Genomic DNA, 16343 nt, shown 5'->3' with positions numbered 1-16343 from the left:
TCTGCTGATAAATGCACATATTATATGACTATATATTTGGTATTCAGTATGCAATATCAGTTCTTGCCTACAATCTAGAAACTGAGCCATGTTTAAGACACTAAGATATGGCTGCAAGAAAAGTGTGATCAATAACTTTAGAAAAATTAGCTTAAAAAAACGAAATAAATACACTCATCAGCCACTTTATTAGGTACACCTTGCTAGTGCCAGGTTGGATACTCTTTGGATATTTTCTCCTTTTCAGGTTATTGTCAGTAAACTCTTCTGTGGGAAAATACAAGTGGATCGGAAGCTTCTGACATATGTCATCATGTCCTCTTGAACATGTCTATATGCCTAAATGCAGTTTTAAAAGAATGTATTTATAGAGATCTTTAATGCCCTCATGGGGAAAAAGGCTTTGCAGACACTAGTCCAACGTAATATATATATTTAAAACTTAGATCCAAATGAACTCCGATGTCACCATGACTCAAATTATTCAAAATTTATTTAATAACGCAATAAGCAGATTGGAGCCATCTGAATCTATTACTAATTTTTAGGAAAGCCAAACCTTTACCTTCAAATGGAAGCATTTGAAACGCAACATGTGTGAAAAGATGCTAAAGGCGCACGCTGATGGTTTGTTCCGTTGATGTTAAAGGTCACTTAAACGAGCCACAGATGATCTAAAACATACAGTGACATTTTGTTTCCAGTATCCTGTTATTAAGATTAAAACTGCCAAACTAGAAAATCATAGAAAATGGGTTGGGGAACGGATTCAATAAGGGAAGAATAAACATTTTTATCAGTGTTTACGGCTGAGAAAAACTGTCATTTGTGTTTAAAAATAAAAAGAGAGAGAAAGAGAATCCAGGCGCACTTCCTGTGTTACCGCCGGTGTCCTGCAGGTGGCGCCGGACTTTAACAATCGAATCTGACTGCACAGGAAGTGCAGAAGCGCTGGAGCGGCGTTTGCTAGTTAGCTGCATGTTAGCACGATTCATCTTCATGGAATTAATAACGTAAAAGCTCCGCATGCACTTTTAATAACAACGGTATTTTTTTGTTGGGTGATCATTTTGTTCAAAGCAAGATGTCGGACAGAAAGCGAGCAAGAGAGAAGGAGGACAGACGACACCACAAGAGGGACAAGATACCAAAAGATGATTTGGAGAAACTGAAGAAGCACACGAAAAAAGTCAGCCAAGAAGTCCAGAAACTGAAACACATCGAGACATTGTGAGTAACTCCAGTTCCACTCTGGCTTTTCCTCTTTAATCCCGCAAACTTGTGCATGAATTATAAATGCGTCTTAATTGACGCTCATTTTCAAGTTGATCAAGCTTATCCACAATAAGCGAGGGGCAGCAACTTCATGTTGTTATTTTTTGTTTTAATGTTTTTGGCAGCATACTAACCATTTTTAATCTCTCTCATGCAGCTATGAGAAACCTCCACCGGGATTTATTAAGGTAACGTGTTCGCAGTAATAGACAGCTAAGAGTAAGAAGTAAATTGCATGTGGCTTTTGTCAGGTAAAGACAAATCGTGAGAATTGGTGACAGTGATCGGTTTGTGTTGCAGGAGCATGAAGAAAAACCAGAGGACTGTATCCCTGCAGAACCAGGAAATGAAGAAGCCAGAAGCTTCCTGGCCCACGCTCCCACCAAAGGGCTGTGGATGCCTCTAGGGAGGGAGGTGAAGGTGATGCAGTGTGAGTATAGTGTGCCCGAGTTTGCACTGACGGGAATAAACATGCTGTTTACAGTTCTGCTGATGCAAATGCAGTCTTTAACTGAGTTTTTCACATCCCTCGGGAATCTTTTCACAGCTACAGGAGTTAGGTGTTGATATCAGAGGTGACACTCATTGCTAATTAGGCAAACAGAAGGAAATCTATCCGAGGAGGCAGCCTCTTGCCTTTAGAACAGGGGGCATAAGACACATGACAGCAGTGATTACTCAGCTGCTCACTTCAGCATGCTTATTTTAAAATTTTATGCTTGTCTTCAGTGCTCACTCTAACATATTTTCATTATTAATCTCCTAGAGCTGTGCAGTGTTTTTGGCCTGGCAAGTTTCAGTCCTTTAGTTTATGTTTTTAATTTACAGTGCATACACTACAGGGTGTCTGCAAGTCCTATAAATGTTTGAAATGTGGTTTGCTGAGAACCTAAATGATTTCAAGTACAGCCATTCCACGCCTTATTAATATTTTTATCTGTAACAGAAATTGTAATCTTATTGATAGTATTTATTTCTCATGCTTCTTTACTTAAAATTAATTATTTGAAAAATTAAAAATCTGTTAAACAAGCTCACATGGATGCTGGGAAATGTTTTGAGTACGGTTTATTAGTGAGGTACCAGCAGCACTTATAGGTCTGGAACTGTAGGTGGGAGTAAATCTCCACTGTGAGTAGGCAGCAGTTATGATAGGTGATAAATGTTAACTGCGAGATCTTGACATTTATCACTGTGTCTATTGTTTTTATGACAAGAGTGATGGACCGAAGACTAATAATTGGTGTTGCAGAGATTATCTTCTGTCTGTTTTTCCCAAAACAATGAATGTCATTATGTTCAGTGTCCATTCATTCTTTCGTCCCACACATTCTCATGCTGTGAACAGCAAGAGCTCAGACGCAAACATGCACACGCAAACAAAAAAGTGGTGTTTGTGTCTTTTTTTTCCTCAATCCTTTGTGAAAAACTTGTACATTTGTCGTCTTGCTTAAAGGAACGGCGAGAAATTACTTCTTTTACGTGGTGAACAGAATTCCTGCAGACTCGCATTAAAAACACTCAAGTCGTTCACAGATGCTACGCTGCCACTTGAGCAGTTAATCGGCGTGAAACTTGGATAGAAATTGCTGATTTGTTTTCAGGGCAGAAAAAGTGATAATGAATTTGAGATGATCTGTCACTGATAATCAGGCGTCTCATCATGAGCAGCGTGGTTTTTTTTTCGTGTGCGACTCTTGAGTTGCTGTTGCGTGGGGTTGTTGCGTCCCTCGCCGACTGCTGTTCAACAAAATCCAATTTAATAAAATAATATTTCTTTCAGGATTTTTTTTTTTTACAGTTTGTGTCTTTTAATGCAGTTTGAGTTGTCCTTGATTTGCTTTATTAGCTAGATGATGAGTGGTCTAGACTGGGCTTACATACATATCCACCAGTCAATTTATTAGGTACGCTGTGGTAATACCAGCTTGGAACCCCTTTTGACTTCAGAACTGTTTTGATTCATCATGCCGTAGACCTGTCTACATGTACACGGGGATTTTTGCATACGTAGGTTTTTCAGTAAGTTTCGGTCAGTTTTAGATGTTCGGTCAGTTTTAGATGCCTAAACTGAGCTTTTGAAAAGCTCCTTTCAGGGCGAGGCTTTCCAGTAACTCTGCGGTTACATATGGACAACAAAAATGGGGATTTTTGTCTTGCAACATCAAAGGTGTGCGACTTTTTGACGTCAGACTGTGGCCATGTTATTGTTTGTAAGGTTTTTGATTGGCCAGTATTTCTGTACAGTTGGGGTTATAACACCACATGTTCCCTTGGCAAGCACTTGACACCACTTGAAGTTGTTTTTGGTGTTTTCATGTGGACCGAAATGTTTTTCAGAATGAACGCGGAAAAATCCTTGTTAGTATACATGAACGTAGCCATAGATTCAACAAGGCGCTGGAAACATTCCTCAGAGAACCATGTTGACGTGGTAATGTCACAGTTGCGGCTGATCATCCTCCATGTAAATTTCACAACATCCCAAAGTCTACCTTTGGGATGTCGTGAAATTTACATGGAGTAAATGACTTGATTGTCATGTTTGAGATTATTGTCATGGGCACTGTAATTATGAAGGGATGGACATGGTCAGCAACAATAATCGGCTTGGCTGTGGCGTTTAAATGATGCTCAGTTGGTACTAAGAGGCACAGAGTGTGCACAAGAAGACATAAAACACATCATTACACCAACAACAACTTAAACTGTTGAAACAGTGCAGGGTGGATTCCTGCTTTTGTGTTGTTTGCACTAAATTCTGAACCCGACCAAGTGTTGCAGCAGAAAGACTCCTCAGACCAGGAAACATTTTTCCAATCTTCTTCTGTTCATTTTTCACCAGCGTGTGTAAACTTTATCTTGGTTGTAACAAGTGGTTATTGAGTTAGTGTTGGCTTCTTATCAGCTTCAAGCAGTCTGTCCATTCTCCTCTGACATTAACAAAGCACTTTACCAAGGACAACTTTCCTTCTTTTTCAGACCCAACACTGGTTGTCTGGGGAAAAACCCAGTAGATCAGCAATTTCTGAAATACCCAGACGAGCCCATCTGGCACCAACAATCATGCCACGTTCAAACACATTAAGAACTTCAGCTGCTTGTCTTGATCATTTCTGCATGTCTGAATGCACATGATGGCTGCCACATGATTGGTGACCAGTTGGTGCATCTGCGTAGTCATTTATGGCAACTCACGATAACCATGACACTGAGCATATTCTATCGAACTACTGTTGAAAGCACCATGAGTTCGGGTTATTTTGGCAAACTAAAGTTCTTGAGATGAAGAAAATCAGTTTTACGTGGGACGTCTGTTTAATAGCAACTCTGCTGCCATGTACGTGAAATGTCTGATTCGTTAGAGAAGCAATGATTTTTGTTTCCTTTTGTAAAGGCTGGAGGTGCAAGCGCTACGGCCACAGGACAGGTGATCGGGAGTGTCCTTTCTTCATCACAGGCAACCAGAAACTGGAGCACTTCAGAGTGGTGAGTTTGTTTACTGCTGTAGAATGGTTGGCCCACCCACGGTTCCTTGCAGTAGAAAAATGCGTGAATGCAGTCGAAAAAAGTTAGTAGTCGCGTTTATGTCGTGGAGCTATGACAGAGACAGTTTGTGTCTGAGACTTAAGTTAAGTAAGGTCACATTTAGTTTACACATGTGGGGAGCAGATCTCTGCACACAGCTCGTTCCAGTGTACTTTTAATGAAACAGTGCTCGCTGCAGGAACGCTCAGCCCCTGCAATGATTACCATAAATGCAACTGTGTCATATTTTCCTTCCTTCTATTGTCTCGATATTCCTAAAAGTGCTGACACAACACTGTTTGGAATGTATAGTTCCTGGATATAGTGTGAATTGTAGCACCTTACCTTCTTTTTGTGTGACATTGTGTTATATTTTATTAGGCACACGAAGACCCAATGTACGACCTGATTCGGGAAAACAAAAGGAATGAGAAGGAAACCAGGTATGTACAGTCATTTTCCTGCTGTGTGCATGTTAATTTCCCAGAGAAAGACTCATAATTTTCCACCGCTATTAAAGGACACACTCGAGACTGGTGATACTCAGATCATATACTTGAAAACTCAGTTTTCCACTGTGTCCTCTCGCTGGAGTGGGACAATCTCAGATGACCTGGAAAGTCATGGTTGCTGGCTGCTTGTGCCAGTTTCTAGCAAATACTGTTTGACACCGGGATGTTTGAATTTGAGGCTAGTTCAGGAAGAAGAGTGTGCGCGATTGTGCGCGCACACATGCTTGTGTATTTTTGCATGCATATCAAAAAGGTTATTTAAAGGCCAGTGGCGCTTTGAAGTCTTACTTGCGTGTCTGTGCCACATTCATTTTGGCATCTTCTTTGAAAGGGGAGTGAAACAGTCCAACCTCTGCCAGCCTGCTTTCTAATTGCATGTAAGGTGCTGTCTATTAAATTGTGCTTGATGCGGTAGCCTTGTGTCACAATTGGGTAATTGATGAAGAAGTTAGGAAATGAGAGTTTTGTTTTTTTGTTAGAATTACTTTTTGGCTTATTATTTGAGTGTATGACTTTTAATTTTATCATATATGTCGCCCAAATAGTTTTTTGGGGGGGCCACATTTTTGCGTTGAATATGATGACGTTTTTCTCTCAGAGCACCGCTTCAGTTCAAGAAATAGGGGACAAAATCTGACGCCGCCATCCTGTTCAGAAATTCACTCCAGAGTTTGGCTGAGCCTGACGTGAAGCAGTAACAGTCTTACTAAGCTAAAGAGGGGTGGTATTTTCAGAGTTACAGTCCATTTAGGACAAATTTCCCTGGAAAGAAGTGCCGTACCACGCTGCAGCAGAAGGATTCTACTGGAGCCGTGTAAGTTTTGTTGTCACCTTGCTGCTCACGTGTTACAGCGTGACTCAGAAATGCAGTATGAACACTAATATTTATGCCAGACATTGAATAGCGTACTCTGACACGTGCTTCCATAACAAAATCTAATCGTGCTGCAGCTTCTTTAGCACAAATATCCTGCTTAGCTTCATGTTATTTATTAAATTTACTCTGGTGATAATTCACACATGCCATTTGTCTTTTTTTGCACTTGAATTGTCAGCTGCTGTACGCACAACTGATCGTAGCACAGCAGTGTCCTTCAGCCTTATTCTCGCAGTGTGTCTCAAGCTGATGCAATGTTTTCTAAGAAATGGGCTTTTGCAAACATAGTGTTGATGCCCAGTTGAAGCAATTTCTCAGTGGAAATCTGTGGACAACGTTTGCTAGCTCTTTCTTCCTCCAATAACATCGTCAGTACACACAAACTCTACTCTGTATCTGGTACAAGGCAGCAAGAAATTGAGTCTGTTTGAGGACAAGACAAACCGCTGCACTTTATTAGGTACACCTGTCCATCCTGCTGTGTATCAGGCTGCTGGTGGAGATGTAATGGTGTGGGGGAATATTTTCTTTGGGTCCCTGAGTACCAGATGAGCGTCATTGAAATCCAGTTTGCCTGAGTATTGTTGGCATTTCCATCTCTTTATGACCACAGTGTACCCATCATCTAATGTTTTGTAACCCAAAGTCACAAAATATTAAAGATACACTGTTAAATCTGTAAAGTACAAATTCTGTTCCAAATTATAGCCAGGATGTGCAGGAAGTCTTTGGTGTTACTGGACAAGTAGCCCAAAATCACCTTTTAAAATCTTGCAGTGGAGCTTGTTTTAGAAGGACCTTACCTCCTGCACCAGCACCACCATCACCACCTGGATGGTTCAGGATTTAGAAGACCGACTCTGTGACAGGAGTCTTTGGCCTTGTTCGGTGTGATTGGCTTAGAGGAGAGAGGGGAGAGCTCCGTGGTCTCGTTTAAATCCTGTTTGTTGTTTTTTGTTTTGTTTTTTTTTTCCTAGCTTTCTGTGTACTGCAGGTTTTAGTGTGAGCACAATCAAGTAAAGGAATTATAACTAAAAAGCTGTTTTAGCACCTCAGTTTAAAGGTCATGTAGACATGTAGACCAAAACATGGCTGTTTTGGCTTCTTTCTGATGATTATTTTTGAACATTTTAGACTGTTTAGACAAAGACATTGTAATTTTTCTGAAGATTATTCTAATTCTTCTCATCCACTCTGCTTTAGAGTCCTTTAGAGCTTGTGTATTTTTTTCTAAGGGAGTCCTGCATCACTGAAGGGCCCTCCAATACACTTTTTTTTTTTCTTTGAGTCCTGCCCTTCAGTCTGTGTTGTCTGATTGGCTGCCTAGCCCAGTTTAAGAAAGCAGCTAGAGACACCAGTAGTCCCAGTTCTGTGAGTCTGAGCCTTCATTTGTAATGCACTTGTCTTCTCAAGTGTGTTTCATGTAAAAGAGAATACATCGAAGCATGCAGGTGCTAAAGATATAATAATATGTAAGTCTTTTTGAATGTTTCCATAGTAGTCTAAGATTTGTTGTGTTCTTATTAAACTAAACCCCAAATCATACGTGTGTACAGAATATTTTCTTACAAAACTGAGCACTCCAACAAAAGTGAACATTTAAATTAAAATGAGTTTTACTTGTTTGGTAAAGATAAAGATATCTATGAGACTTCCCAAAAAACTTAGAAGAAACCATTTAAAAATGCCTGAAACAAAATTGACAATGAAGTCATTATTGTCTCCTCTTTGGATTTAAGCAAAAATGGACACCTTTTAAAAAAGATTAATTGAAAACTAAATATGTGCCCAAGTCATGTATTTTAAAATCCTTCACAGACCTGCAGTTTTAATAGTTACTTGGACAGGGTTGCTAACATTACTAGAAATACGCAACCACAAGCGGGCACGTGGCTCACTCCGCCTTCTGGAAATGCTGGTACTGGGACAAAGACAGTGTGCTGCTCAGTGACATTTGAGATGCTTGCCAACCTGGGCATCAGTATGCCTCGGCTGTACTTTCCTCCCTGCACTTGACTTAAATACCACATCCTCTTCTCTCCTGCCTTCCCTCGTTGTCTGTAGGATCCAGCAGCTGCAGCAACTGCTCCAGGACACCACTTCCTCTTCCGCCTCCGACTCAGACAGCTCCTCCTCTTCTTCATCCTCCTCCTCTGATCACCATCGCAGAAAGAAGAGGAAAAAGAAGAAGGACAAAAAGAAGAGAGACAAAAAGAAGAGCAAGAGGAAGCGAAAGCACAAGTCCAAAACTAATGACTCCTCCGATTCAGACTGAGGGCATGCTGATACGCGAACTTGAGTATTACGTGTTTTGCACATAAAAAAGGAAAGAGACTGAAATGCAGCACAGCGAGACCTGCAACCTGAAGACGCCCCCATAAGCTTTTCCCCCTCAGGTTAAAAGCTGTTTATGCACCAAGCATGATGACTTCTCCCTCACATTTTTCTCCCCCCCAGGGCGACAACTCGCCTTTACGTCCTCTCTGTCGGCTCACACAGCACAGAGTCCGATGGAACAGCAGCTTAAGTATGAATGTGTGCCTTGGTACATATGTTTGTCAAAAAGGATTTGCTGCATGGGCAGTGACTCTTCAGCGAGTATGGAATGAGCCTTCTGGTTTAAGAGAATGTTCTTACATCGATTCTGGTAAGGTCACATTCAGAGATTGTATTTTTCTCTGGCATTGCATTCTTATTAAAAACTTTGATTGTAGAGTGCATTAAATGAAAATGGGTGGAAAAAATGTAAACGTTGGGGTGCTGTTAGAATGTTTTTCCACATGAGCCAAAATGTTTGAATGCTTGTGACTGTACATAAACATTGGGAAAGATTTGAGGTTGGAATATGCTTATGTGCTCTGAGGAAGCCACAGCAATGTGGAAAGAATCTTTTGAGATCTCTGTATAGCCGTATACAGAGACATGCACTGCAGTACTAAAGTTTTCAAGTCATCTTTAAGTATAACCATCAGGCTTTGCAATGCTCTAGATAGGGTTTCAAATGTGAGGCCCATGGGCCAAAATTGGCCTGGCAAGAACTCCCATCCGGCCCACTGGATGGCTTTGGAAAATGTAAAGGAGGGCTTAAATTTCACCATATTTTAATACATTTTACTGCATTTCCTACTGCTAAAATCCTTCCTCATGACCATTCATATGACACCAAAGTAATTATGTCAAAAATAAACAACTAAATGACAGAAAAGTTCCCATTTTTTTTCACCAATTCCAATAGAAATTCCCCCTTTTCTTTTTTCTTTTTTTTTTTTTTTTTACAATGAATCCACAGTAAGATGAATAAAATCATAATAGAAAAACTTTCTGTGAATTAAAAACTGATTATAAAACAATGTAGTATCAGAACTTTTTCTCTAGTCTTAGACATTTATTTTTTACAATTCCAAGTCCAAAGAATCGTGATGACAGATCTCCATCCAGCTGGAGCCTATCCCAGCTGTCATAGGGCGAGAGGCAGGGTACACCCTGGACAGGTCGCCAGTCTGTCGCAGGGCCAACACACAGGGACAGACACTCACATTCACACCTAGTGGCAATTTGGATTATCCAATTAACCTATCCCCACAAGTTGCATGTCTTTGGACGGTGGGAGGAAGCCGGAATACCCGGAGGGAACCCACGCAAACACGGGGAGAACATGCAAACTCCACACAGAAAGACCCCGGCCTGATGGTGGAATTGAACTCAGGACCTTCTTGCTGTGAGGCAACAGTGCTAACCACCGTGCTGCCTTGATGACAGATCTTTCATTTGAAATTGTACTTCCCTTTTCTTCTATTAAGATATCTGAGGGATTAAATGTGTAGTCCAACCTCTTTACACTGACAAAAAGGGGAGATTCCCTCTGCCCCTGCTCTGTGGACAGGGTTGTTGTTGTCGTTGTTTGTTTTTTTTTGTTTTGTTTTTTTATGATTTCTGTGAGAGGGGATGTCTTTAATATGACCCTGTCGGAGACCACAGCTGTAGCTGAGCGCACAAGCTCCACCCACCTACTGTTCAAACTACCTGAAAGACATCAAATCAAAAGCCTTAAACGGAGCAAGGAGGAGAGAGGAAAAGGCTCATTTCAGGCAGCAAATAAACTGAGAGTTTGCACCAAGTATGGTGTAAATGATGAATGTTTTTAAACTTCAATGCAAAGCAAATCTGGTGGTGTCTATGCATAAAAATGTGCAACAGGAAATCAGCATAATAGGTTCTCTAGAAACATTCCAGCTCTATAGTGACAAAGTCTGTGAGAAAGGGATCATTTCAGGGAATTCACAAAGTTGTTGTCATGTGTCATGGACGCTGTCGCCGGGCGTCACTCCTTCCCGAAACCGAATGAGTGTTTCCAGGTGGGCGATTCAGGGATGTGATTGTTCTGACACTGTCTGGCCTTCATGTGAGAAAATAGTTTTTGACTCTATAGCTCATGTTGCCTTTGACTTGATGTTTTTTTTTGTTTTTGTTTTTTTAGAAACTTCACAGAGAGGCTGTCCATTAAAAATGACACAGCACAGTAATGGGGTGACCTTTATAGCCAAGCAACATTTTTCTTTTGATCTTGTCCTGCTAGCGGTCTGACGATACTTAAACTGAATAGTTTTAGTACACACTGGACAGGAATCCCTGCTCTCTGTGCTTAGCTACCATCAAGAAGTCTTCAAATTGACTTCTCTAGGAGCAGATTTGCATGCAGACCAACAGTAGCTACTTAAAACAAGCATTACTCTTTAAGCTGCAGTTGAGGAAGTCTGCTGCTTCTCTTCTTCTAAACTACACACATTCCCTCTTCCTAATGACCCTGACAGAGACAATTACAGTAGACCTACAGGGAACAAGCAGGCAAGATTTCCATTTAGATTTGAGACTTAGGCTTTCTGAATAGCTCATACACAGGGGACTGTATGTGTTTGTGAGAAATTACAGCTCCATCAAAGAGTAACAGATAATGCAGCCATGAGAGCGTTTTAGTTGCTTATTGAGAGCATAGATCCAAGTTTTCTCTCGTCATACTTGACTCTTCTCACTTGCATTCTGTGGCAAATTTCTTTTTTTCTAGACGCTTGGACCAATAAACGAGGATAAATCAGCTTCCCTGAAACATTTTGTTCCGTGTTGACTTCTCTCTCTCTCTCTGTCTCCCTGTCTCTCGCTCCGTCTTTGAGTAGCACAATGAATCTCCCAGATGAGGTGCAGTCACAGAAAGCAGCTCTGAGGGAGGTTATGCCACGTAGAGAGAATTTGGTCAGTGGAGAGGCTTTATTAAAGCGCTCCGTCTTTTTGGACAGGGTGCAGGTCAGACAGGCTGCCAGACCCGAATCTCTGTGCTGATTGTGTTTTAGCCTCAACATGCAGTCCAGATTGGGAGCATTGGAACAATTGCACATGTTTCATTCTTCAAACTCGGCGTCTCTCTGCAACATTCACTTTCAGATCAAATAAAAAATACACTAAAGGGCCAAGTTTCATCTTTAAGTTCACATCAGTTTGTTAGGATAGTGTTTTCATTCATGCCTACGCTCACTGGCCTCTTCATTGGGTACAACTGCTCGTTAGCGCAAATCAGCCAATCACATGGCAGCAACTCAGTGCGTTTAGATGTGGTCATGGCAACCTGGTGAAGTTCAAACTGAGCATCAGAATGGGGAAGAAAGGTGATTTAAGTGACTTTGAATATAGCGTGGTGCTCGGTGCCAGACAGGCTGGTCTGCTGGGGTTTTCCCACATAACCGTCTCTGGGGTTTACAGGGAACAGGCCAAAAAAAGGAAGTATCCAGTGAGCGGCAGTTCTCTGCTTGGAAATATCTTGTTGATGCCAGAGGGCACGGAGAAATGACCAGAGTGCTTTGAGCTGATAGGAGGGTAACAGTAGCTACAACCAAGTTATGCAGAAGAGCATCTCTGAAGACACTATATGTGAAATCTTTAAAATGATGGGCTACAAGAGCAGAAGAACGCGCTGGGTGCCACTCATGTCAGCAAAGAGGAAACTGAAAATACAACTCACACGGGCTCCCCAAAAGTTGACAGTAGAAAACTGGTGAGACGTTACCTGATCTGCTGAGTCTCGATTTCTGCTGCGAAAAACAGGGTCAGAATTTGTTAAACAACACGAAACCATAGATCCATCCTGCCTTGTATCAGCTGTTCAGGCAGGTAGTGGTGGTATAATGGTTCTAGGGATCATTTTGTGGCTCATTTTGAGCCCTTTAGTACCAACTGAGCATCATTTGAGCACCGCAGCCTGCCTGAATATTGCTGCCGGCCATCTCTATCCCTTCATAACCCCAGTGTACTCATCTCTTGATGGCTGCTTCCAGCAGGATAACGCTTCTTGTAGCAAAACTCAAATCATCTCAAACTGGTTTCTTGAACATGACAATAAATTTACTCTACCTTTGGGATGTGTAACAGGAAATTGACCAAATGGATGTGCAGCTGACAAATCTGCAGCTTTGTGATGCTGTCATCCATCGGCACCTTGTAGAATTAAAGCACTCCTAAAGGGAAAAGGGAGTTCAACCTGGTAAGAGTATAAGACTTTAGGTTAGCTGTGTGTGGATTCAACTTGTAATTTGAAGTTAATAATGTATTTCCAGACATTAAAGGTTGTTATTTCCCCCAAAATAGGCAGCTGGGTTAATTTAAAAACAACAAGGGGCAGGGATAGCTCAGTAGGTAGAGTGGTGGCCCCATGATCGGAAGGTCGGGGGTTTGAATCCGCTGAACGGCCACCCTGAGGTACCCATGAGGAAGGGACTGTCCCTACACACTGGGCGTCCAATGGCTGCCCACTGCTTCACTGAGTGAATGGGTTAAATGCAGAGAGGAATTTCCCCACGGGGATCAATAAAGTATACATTATTATTATTATTAAATGGCAGGTGAACACATGAAAATAATAAAATGTTATACAGCGGAATACAAGTTATCTGGATGAGTGGATTTGTGTGTTTAAGAAAACCCTGTTTTATATCTGCAATGTGTCATGAGTCCTTGTCAACGACCAAGCAAAGACCTCGAAGCCTCGGAGGACTCACAATTACAAAAAAAAGCCCTGCATTATTTTGAATCCAATTTCTGTGGGATGCTGAAAGAAAACATGAATCTGTCAAAAAAAAAAAAATCATGTATAGAGCAAACTGAAGAGAACAAGGAACGACTCACTAGCCGAAACACTCATTCATCATCAGACTCGGTGGTGCTTCTGTTTGAGCATGTATGGCTTGCCAAAGGAACTGGCACGCTGCCATCTATTGTTTTTGTTGGTCTATTGCTGGATGTAACAGGGTGGTCTATATGAGCATTCTGTGTGCTCTAATTAAGCAAAATGCACTGAAACCCAGTGGACAACGCTTCATTATTAAACAATGATCCTAAATCCTGGCCCGTTTAATCACTTGATCTCAGCTTGAACGAAGACAAGTCTAAAGGTAAGAGCATCGTGTTTAGGCAGGTAAAATCTGATTTTGACGTTCTCTGCTGAACACCAGTCTTCTGTTAACGATCAAATCAAATCTGAAGCAAAGCTATGCAGCCCTTCAGATACTTATGGTCTGGATTTGCTTTCCAAAATATGGGAGGAAAAAAAAGAAAGTAGACAATTAAACCTTTATGAGCAGATCTGCTGCACTTAACTCATGAATAATAACCATGTTTGCCAAAAGGGAAAATTAAGCAGCACCAAGGCTTCCCTCTGTTTTGATAGTGTTATCTGATATGACATTAAAGTTTCACACCAGACGTGCAGATGAATGGAGGTTGGCCCGCTGTTTGTGAAACAGGATGTGTCCAAATCAGAGCGAGTTACACAAGTGACAACTGACATCTATAAAAAGAAATCAGTCCAGTGCTTACCTTCTGAGTGCAACGCCAGAAATGAGAGTGACTCTGCAGTTTTACCGGCTTGCACTGTGAGTTTCCACTTGATTGAACGCATCATGTAATGCTTTTTTAGAAGTGTGGGCTGTCTTAAAGCTATATGGCAAAATAGAAATAGAAGATGAAAATATGACCTCATCTCTGAGCCCTTCGATTTGCTCTTGAGCCCTCTCGAGTTAGAGTCGGGGATCCAAAGGTCACAGTGACCGAATGACGCAAATAACACAGAGGGATAAAAGAATGCTTTTGTTTGCTTCCCCAAAAGAAAAGCAGCAGTAAGTGCTGTTTAGAATATATTACATACCATATTACATATCACGCAGCATTCATAGGTCAAACAAAGATTTATTATCTGAGTCAAATCTGTATGCTTGCACAGAAAAACAAAATGTGTTGACGCATCTTGAAAAACCCATAAAAATATCTGTTTTCTTCCTCTTACATTTTTGGGTCAGGTGTGCCTGTCCTCGCAGCCTATTTATGGAGTCAGATTGGGTGTGAAGTCGAGGACGAGGGCTGCCATTTAAACGGGCCGAGCTTTGCATCCTGTGTTTTTGCAGAGAGAAAAATAAACAGAATGAGGGACTAAGAGATTTCTGCTGGGTGTGTCGCTCCAGATTGTTTGCTAGGACGAACAGGGCTCCTGTATTAATCCTCCTGCTGCTGCTCCCGCTGAGTGGAGACGAGGACGAGCTGCAGAGCTGCCTGCCACACACACTCTTTTTCTCTTTCAGCCACAAATGCCACTCATTCTGGTACCAAGCACAGCAGGTAATTAACGATCAAAATTAAAGGGACGCCGTGGCTCGGAGATGCTGCAGTCTTTACAGAGTGCTTGCAACATTATGCTCCCAGACATAAAGTAACACTAGAAGGTCATAATCCCACCCTCCAAACAGGAGGACATTCAATAACCATGAATTATTGAAAGCTCTGTTCCCGTTTGCCTTTCCTTTCCCGAGAGACTGAAGGCCGATCTGCTTTTGTTTCATCAGTTACTGTGAAACAAAAAGACGTCTCCTTCAGATTTGAGTTGTTTGTCAGGTATAATCTGTTCAATCGTTGCTGTAGCAGGCCCACCATTTGTCATGTTGGTGTAGGCTCACTCGGGGAGGCAGAAGTCCTTTCTAATATTTCATTTTTTTCCTAAATTATTCTCAGCCGAAAAATAAGCGCGTATTTATTTTCAGCCTTGTAAATTCTCTGTGCAAAGTCATTAATGATGAACTGCAAAGTACATTTAGTCCTCTTGAGGAGACAGTCCCTTCTTTATCAAGAATGATGTGTTTTTTTAAGGATCGTAGTTACTAAAAGACATCAGGGAAAATCAGCGAGAGCATGAAGTAACATTTAAGTATATGATGTAACACAGACTATTGTCTTCTGCTCTTGTCTTCTCTAATCAGTGTTTTCTTCCAGCCTGTTTTTTTTTTACTCTTTTTAATAACTGCCAGATAGCCTACACATGATTTTACACATGAGCCATATTGGGTTTTAATGTCAGTTTTTGATTGCCCTGCTTGTAGGAATATAAACAAACACTAACAAACATAAATTAGAGAAGAAGAAAATACATCAAATACACACAATTTGTTGTCATTTTCTCGGAAAGTGTGCTTTACTGTGCAAGAATGTTATAACCGATGAACAAAAATCAAACTGGGATGGTCATCTTCTTGCTTATCTGGCAATTAATCTAATCCAACACTGATATCAAATGCTTTTGGGATGATAAATTGATCTTTATAGCACATTTATTGAAGGACTCATAAGAAAAGATGCTTCCTGTTTCCTCAGCTTCCACATTTCTGTGATATTCCTGTTAGGTGATTTTGCTCTTGCATCCTTATCCAACACACTACACCTACACACACCCATACACACCACTGTCACCACACACTCCCTCACTACATGTTTAGGTAAATAAATTGACAGGGGGGGTGAGGAGAGGATTACTTTTACAGAGTGAAGGTTTCCACTCAGAAATACTCTGTAAAACAAGAAGAAAGTTTTCATTTCCCTTTCTGTATGTTGGCACTGGACTTAAAACTGTTATTTACCAAACCGAGCTGAGCTTTGGGGCTAAAATAGTGAAATGACGATTTTCCATCCTGTAAAAAAATAAATAATTATTAAAAAGTCCCCTTCCTCCTGTTAACCAGTGACTGCTTGAGTTCTGCTGCTGTCGTGCATTCGTGCATCCTCTGTTTGGCAACACAAGCCAGCCAGCAGACGGCAGAAGAAAAGAGGAAGTGGAAACATCAGCA

The 16343-nt window shown here is 41.2% G+C and overlaps 1 protein-coding gene across 1 annotated transcript; it reads left to right on the top strand.

Moving 5' to 3' along the window:
- Window positions 1–899: 899 nt before the first annotated feature.
- rp9 (RP9 pre-mRNA splicing factor) lies at window positions 900–9025 on the top strand. Its single transcript, XM_040020847.1, has 6 exons — window positions 900–1230; window positions 1433–1463; window positions 1576–1705; window positions 4673–4764; window positions 5185–5246; window positions 8257–9025. The coding sequence occupies exons 1-6, from the start codon at window positions 1085–1087 to the stop codon at window positions 8465–8467; spliced, it is 672 nt and encodes a 223-aa protein (XP_039876781.1). The 5' UTR covers window positions 900–1084; the 3' UTR covers window positions 8468–9025.
- The last annotated feature ends 7318 nt before the right edge of the window (window positions 9026–16343 follow it).

The sequence above is a fragment of the Simochromis diagramma genome, unplaced genomic scaffold, assembly GCF_900408965.1.
Source record: "Simochromis diagramma unplaced genomic scaffold, fSimDia1.1 OVJJ01000753.1, whole genome shotgun sequence".
Classification (NCBI taxonomy): Eukaryota; Metazoa; Chordata; class Actinopteri; order Cichliformes; family Cichlidae; genus Simochromis; species Simochromis diagramma.
The sequence above is the reverse complement of the archived record's forward strand: the minus strand, read 5'-3'. Positions and strand labels throughout refer to the sequence as shown.

Coding starts and splice junctions, on each gene's coding strand:
- rp9 (XM_040020847.1), top strand. CDS start 1,085: ATGTCGGACAGAAAGCGAGCAAGAGAGAAGGAGGACAGACGACACCAC. Junction 1,231..1,432: donor CTGAAACACATCGAGACATT/GTGAGTAACTCC, acceptor TCTCTCATGCAG/CTATGAGAAACCTCCACCGG. Junction 1,706..4,672: donor GGAGGTGAAGGTGATGCAGT/GTGAGTATAGTG, acceptor CCTTTTGTAAAG/GCTGGAGGTGCAAGCGCTAC.